Raw genomic sequence first — 7,366 nt, forward strand, 5'->3', positions numbered from 1 at the left:
ATGTGGCATTCCATACAATGAAATAGTATTCAGCAATATAAAGGAACTAAGCAATAGCACATGCTCTGTCAGGCATGAGCCTCAAAAGCATTGTTAAAGAAGCTACACATAACAGACTCCAAGAGGGATGAAGATTAATTATTTCCTTGGGTCAAAGGTCGGAACTGGATTATCTACAACTGATCGCTAATGATGACTGCCATATTAGATAAAGTTTGCTAAAAGTTGAATTGTACAGTTAGAATGCATGAAATTTTGATGTGTAAAATATACCTCAATAATGTTTTTTTAATGCCTGCTTTTGTTTTATCTGTCCCTTGAAGAATTAAATGAGTAATTTCAGATTGTAGCAATTTCTATAATTTGTATTTTTACAAAAAGAACAATTGTACTGATTCTAATTTTAGCTAGGAAACCATGGTATCTTTAGCCAAGATGTAACATAGTGTCAGGTATGTTTTTAACCAGCTGCTCATTGGACAGGGTTCTCTAGGAAAAGGATTTCTCATAAATCAAAGTTCTTGCTGTTAGTTTGTTTTTTAAGAAGCTGGTGCCTGGAAGCAGCGTGGCAGTATATTGAAAGGAGATTTAAGTTCTCCTTCAACAATGGGTGGATTGATCTGATGGGTACTCTAGTCTGCATTGAGCTCACCATAGAAGAATTTAAAAAGACAAACAAGAACATGTAACACAATCTGAAAGGATGTTAAGGTTAAACCCTAAATGCAAAGGTGCTGTTTGCTTGAGTAACTGTATATTGTGACACAATAATCCTCAATAATGATATTAACCAAGTAACAGTACAGACAATTCAGTCCCTGAATCTTTATAGATTCATTCTAAATACATCCTCCTACTTATGTATTCTGCTTACAGATCTTCTGAAAAGATCTGAAAATCTTCTGAAAGAAGATTTCTGCTCGGGAGGCAGAAATCAGGAGGATTGCAGTTCGAAGCCAGCCGGGCAAAGAGTTCATAAGACCCTAACTCAAAAAAAATCCATCACCAAAAAGGGCTGGTGAAATGGTTCAAGGTGTAGGCCCTGAATTCAAACCCCAGTACTGCAAAATAAATAAATAACAAAAAACAGATTTCATAGCTTTCACAAGACTTCAAAGAACTTTTAGGTCTTTACACAAATACCACTTTGCTTGTGAGTGCCTGGGAGGCCATGTCTGACCACCTCATTGAAAAGTGCTAACCTCACAAGAATCCCTACTCTCCCTTTCTTGATTCACTTTTCTCAATTTTACACATACATTCTGATTAGTGTTTACCTTCCCTACTGAAAAGTAAGCTTCACCAAAGATTTGGTTTTGGTTCTTCCTAAATCTGCATTGCCTAGAACTGTACCTAGCATGCTGTAAGTGCTCAATTAAGTGTTTTCTGTTCAAATGAAGATTAGGTGGAGGAAAATGGAAGCTGATCTTCGCCACAGGAATGAACAATGAGTCTCTCCCATGGACTCAACAGTCTTCACTTGCGGTTAAAATGTGAATTTTACAAGGAATTAGAAGTCAGCATAAAATCTCCAGACTGCCTGCCCAGCATTAATTCAGGAAAGAAAAAAAAAAGAAAAGAAAGAAAGAAAAAGGAAAACAGCCAATGTTGCACTTGCGATTCACCGTTTGCAACACAGTATTTAGAGAGGGCAGGTTAATGAAATCCCATGTGACTCTTATTAACAAATACGAAAGCAAGGAAAAGTTTAATACTTAACAAGTAAAAAGTACTGTATAAAATTGCAAAAGCAGGCTGATTTTCTGCACCCTTTTGGTGCATTCTGCAGGAAAACAGACCTCAACAACATATGCCTTAGCAGTTCTGCTTTCTTCAGCCCCAAATTCCAACACCAAGGAACCTTCTCTCTCTCTTTCTCACCCCAGAAGCCTTCCTAACACCATTTTACACACCAACTGACTTGCAGACCTCCCTATTCCAATACCTCCAGGTCAGTCCTGATGCGTTCCAGCGCTGCATGCACCTAGCAAAGGACCCACTACACTTGGCCCCTGGGACATCCCCAAAACAGTTCCAGCGAGGGTCCAGAGACAAGAAAGAGTTTGTAGACAGCAGGGACCTCCCAGCAAGGCCAGAAGTGGAGGACATCTTAGACTTCATCCTGGATCGGCCAATCCTGTGACCTTGGGCGTGTTACTAAACCCCAAGAAACCCCACTCTCTCATCTTTCAGGTGAGGATAACGTGTAGACCAAGAAGCTGTGAGGATCACATGAGGTCGATCACAAGTCGCAGTCCTCACAGGGCACCTGCCACCAAAGACCAACTAGCCCATCAATCAGCAGTGTGCACTATTCCCCCATCCTTGTCCCGGCCTCAGTGCCCCACCGACCCGCTCCAAGCTTCCAGTTTTGCGGGGCTGAGGTCTGGAGAGTGGAGAGGCGCCTTGCTCCGCCCCCGCCATGGCAGGTGGGCGCTGCACCTGCGACCCTGGACGCTGTCGCCCCCCGCCGCCCCTCGCCCGGCCTGCGCCCCGCGCCCCGCGCGCACTCAACTCTTCACTTTGCCGAAGGTGCCGACGCCAAGCGTGTCCCCCAGCACGTAGTGCCCGATCTTCACCCGCCCGTCGTGCTTCTGCTTCTCAGCCATCTTCAGCGCGCGCGGCCCCGCTCCGCCGCCGCCGCCTACCCACAGTGCAGCGGGCCCGGGGGGCGGGCCGGGACGCGGTGGGGCGCGGGGGACACAGGGGGCAGGGATCGGGCCGGGGACGCTGGGCGCGACCGACGCGCGAGGGGACCGAAGGACTGCTGGAGCGCGCCGGGGACGCCGGGGGCGCCGGGGACGCCGGGGGCGCGGGCAGCCAGGCCGGATCCGCGGGCGGGTGGGAGGGCGGGGAGGCGTGCGGGACGTCCGTGGCCGAGCCCGAAGTGGCGATGGCCGCGTTGGACCCCGGCGCGGGCGGGGACGGGGCGGGGCGAGCCAGGTGCGCGAGCGAAGTCCCGGGCGGGTCGCCGGCGGCAGGTGCTGCGAGGACCGAAGGGAGCGGCCTTTCTGAGAACAACCCACCGCGCTGAGAACGTGGGGTGAGACGTGGGCGCGACCGCAGGGAGCGGGGGGCGGCGGGCAGAGCCACGCGCGTTCCTCCAGCCACCCGTCAGGGCCGAGCGCTTCTCATACAGGTCAGGGCCCAGAGAAGCCAGGACTGCGTTCTTCAGATGGTCTCTGCCGATTTTCGAAAGCGATTGTGTTGTCCTGTACCGGTGGAAGAGACCTTCTCTCGTCCAGTGCTCTCCCTGTTAACCGACTGAACCGACTTTCCCAATAAACCACAGCCACAGTACTTACAACTTAACACACGCTGTGTAAACATTCAGTGTAGAAATGCTATCTGTAGAGCTGGACAGAAGAAAACTGAAAGAAGGGGAAAAGGAAGTTGAACGTAGTGGAGAGAAAAGCAAAATACATAAGGGACAAAGAAGTGAGAATTAGGGGCAATATAAAGACACAAATGAAAGAGTGAATGTGATAGAAATAGAATTGAACAAATGGAATGAGGAAATTAAAAGCATGATTCTCAGAATTTGGTGATGAAGCGACCTCTGCCTCCCTCCTCACCTCCCTACCCTCTCCCTTTAATGTTCTCCCATTCTTTAGTGTCATCCTGTCTTTCAGTGCCTAAAGACTGTTTGCTTTAAACTACCAAAAAACCATGTGAGCTAAAGCACATATTAAATTGGTTTCATTTAGCCATTCTCCAATGCATATATTTCAAAATATGTACATGATAAACACGTGCAATTTTTGTCAGTGAAAAACTTAGTTTTTTATTTAAAGAAAAACAGTAAAAGAGATTATTTGCTGTTTGGTAATAAAGTATTAAGAATTAGTCAAACATATGTAACACTATTCCTGCCAATAAAGTTTCAAGGTCACATTCCTGAAACATGAAGTCTCACATCACACTGTTTATATGTAAAGAAAACTGTATTAATCAGAAAGAATGGTGTGTAACAAAATTTTGTTTTCTGAGAAGCACTGAATACACAAATGACACCTGTACATCCATTCTTGTGTATACTCCAAGACATTCTGAAGACAGATGATCACAGTTGATAAATTATAGACATCACAGCTGTTGAACACAGGCTATTTTTGTTCATTCTTCAGATCACCTTTCTTGCTGACAAGAAGTATTTAAGAATCACTTTCACTAGCTGGTAATTGTGAGAACACAGCCAGTTATTTTTAATGCTGAACTTTTACTTGGTTAAGGGCACTCCTTCAGTATTCATTCCAGTGAGTTAGAAAAAAAACACTTATTCTGTTTTTAAGATAGAGATGTGTGTGTCTCTTTTTCTAACATCCCAGTAAAAGATGTTGAAAAGTCTTCAGTTGAATTAGAAGGCATTCTAATTTTGAAGCAACATGGGACAAATTATAAATTGATATTTTAAAGCATGTTGCACTTACTTAACTATTTCCTGATAACTACAAGTTACATTTTTATACACTTCATAGCTATGATTCTTACAAAGCTATTAGTGGACTACCTTGTAACTTTATTTTTATGTCAACTGTGTATGATACTTTGTTAATTAAGAGTTCACTTAAACACAATTATTTGTCATAAAAGAAACTTATTATCCACATTTTATAGATGATAAAAGTGCTTCCCTCCCTTATTTGCGCAGGGCTAAAAAGCTAATCAAAGCCAGACTCATATCCAGTTCTGACTTGTCCTTTTCTTACTCTACACAGCAGCTGTCTATACAAAAGACTATACGGTGCTCACAGAGTTTAAAATATTGACAGTCATAGTCCCATTCATACATTTTCTATGTCTGGAGAAGGCCAATAATATACCTTAATTTATTTTTGTGTTGTTTTTTGACTTTTATTTAGAGAAAAGATTGAATGATGAAGATGGAGAAGGGCAAGTCTTACTGGCAGGGTTCTATTGCCTTGAACGCTTCCTGTGGTCCCACATTTGCCTCATCCCACTCACCCTACTCAAAAATTAAACAGACGAACTCTGCTCGAGAATTGTGGCCTTGGGGATCTCACCCAAGAATATCGGTAAATGCAGTATTGCCTGTTTTATTATTTTCCAGTGGTGTGTTACTGTCTCTCGTTGTTCAGCACCAGTTTCTAGTAAGACAGGTGCCTCAGGCAGCTATTCAGTCTTGAGCCCTGGTTTAACTGTTACTCCCATGGCTCCTGTTCTTGGAACATTGGTATTATTTTCCTTCAAATATTCTAAAGTAGGGCCTGAACAGATGAATGGAGTGCCGCTAAAATAATGGGCTGTACTAGTGTACTACATTGGTATCATCGATGACGAAGTCCTTCCAGTCTTTGTTCAGATTCACCTCTTTGAGTCAACCCTGATGACTGTTTAAAATAGTGCTTTCATCTCACCCCTGCTCCCTGCCCACACTCCACCTCCAAGCCTCCATCAGTCTTCTAACATGCTATTTAATTTACATGTTTATTATTTTGTTTTCTCAGTCTCTTCCAACTACAAAACAGAGAGGGGTTTTTTTTCCTCCATTTGTTTACTCATGTGTCCTTTGCTCCCAAAACAGTGCCTAGCAAGTTACAGGCATTCAAGTGAGACTCAGGTTGTATGGCACCTGAAGTTTATGTAATATGGGGAATATCTTTAAAGAAAGGAGTGTAAAATTGGGAAGTGTTTGAAAGTAAATATTTATTTATAATAAAAGTAATTGTCTAGTCACTGTTAAAAGCTGACAAATATAATCCCCAAATCCAGAAAACAAAAAATATGTTTATAAATTAGCTATTTAACATACCACTGTAATACTTGTTTTCTGCACTCTTTGGTTGTCTCTTCGCATTTTGAAATTTGTTTCTAGAGAAAACACACAGATAATTCTGTCATCTTTTACCATGGTTGAACAAGATTTTGATTACATGTTTCTCCTTAGAAGTCCCATTGCACATTTTTCGTATTGCTAATATGGCATATATCAATTCTATTGTCATATGTATGTTTTTATAGTTTTAGATGTGTAATTTTAATATATTTATGAAAATGAAAATGAAATTTTCATATCTCATCTGTTATTTCTGGAATTTGGTATATCATTCTAGGAATATTTGTTCAATTTTAAGGGGCTGAGGAGTGGCTCAAGTGATAGAGCAACTGCCTAGCAAGCATGAGGCTCTGAGTTCAAACCCTAATACTGCTGAAAAATTAAAAAAAAAAAAAAAGGAAAGAAATTTTAAGAGTTACTAAGCTGAAAAATCAAGGAACAAAAATACCATGAAATCATTTTATGTATACTTGAGAACTTAATTATCAACTTGATTAGATTGAGAAACACCCAGCAGATTAGTGAAGCATACCTCTGAGTGTATCTGTGAGGGCACTGTCTAGAGAAGATTCACTAGAGGGGAAGACCTGCCCTGAATGGGGTAGCTCTATCGCATAGGCTGGAGAGGCCCACATGGAATAAAGGGGAAAAGGAGAGAGCCAGCAAGTGCAGCCATTCTCTCTGCTTTCCGGCTGCAAGTATGTGAGCCACTCACTTCTGCTACATCCTCCCCATTATGGTGGACTGAAACCAGGAGAAAATAAATCCTTCTTTTAAGTTGTTCTGTCAGAGGAATGTAAAACAGGTCATGTTAAGGGGAAAGCACCAGTGGGGGTGGGGAGGTAAATGAATAGGGTAATTCATTTTGAATATTGTATTTTGTGTATATATGTATGACTATGGAACACTGAAATCTGTTGAAGTTATTTTAAGGGGCGTGGGGTAGGAGGAAGAATAATGGAGGGGATGAACCAAACTGGGGTATAATATATGTATATATAGAAGTGTCACAACAAAACCCTCTGTGTAACTATCATATACTAATAAAAATGTTTATATATATATAAACAAATAAGTTGTTCTGTCACGTATTTTGTCACAGCACTGCAAAAGTAGCTAATGTAATAGTCATATTAAATACAAAGTATAATTTTACACATTGGTGTGGCTGTCATTAGGAGGTTGAAGACAGCGTGAGCCAGAACCCTCAGAACTTTACAGTCGTGATATTGTGTTTCTGCTCTTGTTCTCTAATTTAAAATAAAAAGAAAGTTGGACAACAAATGGCTTGATCCTGGTGGTTAATGATATTGATGGTGTCTTCTTTGTAGTATGAGCTCAATAAATACTTTAAAAATTTTTATGAAAAAAAATTTAAAAGCCAGGCATGGTAAGTAGCACATTCCTGTAATCCTAGCACTTGGGAAACTTGGGCAAGCTATTGTGAGTTCAAGATCAGCCTAGGCTACATAGTGAGGGCCTGTCTCAAAAAATATAGTATTTTAAAAAAATTAAGAAAGAAAGGAAAAAAGAATTTGAACATACGCCATCATACAGTAGTGTGAGTAA

At 41.8% G+C, this 7,366-nt stretch overlaps 1 protein-coding gene and 1 long non-coding RNA gene across 2 annotated transcripts in view; one reads left to right on the plus strand and one right to left on the minus strand.

Annotated features, from left to right (window-relative positions):
• The window catches only part of Prkaa2 (protein kinase AMP-activated catalytic subunit alpha 2), a 58,256-nt gene extending 55,591 nt beyond the window's left edge, over positions 1 to 2,665 (minus strand). The window contains exon 1 of the mRNA XM_020165088.2: positions 2,516 to 2,665. Within this exon, the coding sequence (XP_020020677.1) occupies positions 2,516 to 2,609 (94 nt within the window). The 5' untranslated portion in view covers positions 2,610 to 2,665. The remainder of the gene's footprint in view (positions 1 to 2,515) is intronic.
• Positions 2,666 to 2,871: 206 nt separating this feature from the next.
• Positions 2,872 to 6,242, plus strand: LOC141424934 (uncharacterized). The gene is made up of 2 exons (XR_012449900.1): positions 2,872 to 3,043; positions 4,863 to 6,242. It is a non-coding gene; the product is annotated as an uncharacterized lncRNA (long non-coding RNA).
• The last annotated feature ends 1,124 nt before the right edge of the window (positions 6,243 to 7,366 follow it).

The sequence above is a fragment of the Castor canadensis genome, chromosome 7 (assembly GCF_047511655.1).
Source record: "Castor canadensis chromosome 7, mCasCan1.hap1v2, whole genome shotgun sequence".
NCBI lineage: Eukaryota > Metazoa > Chordata > Mammalia > Rodentia > Castoridae > Castor > Castor canadensis.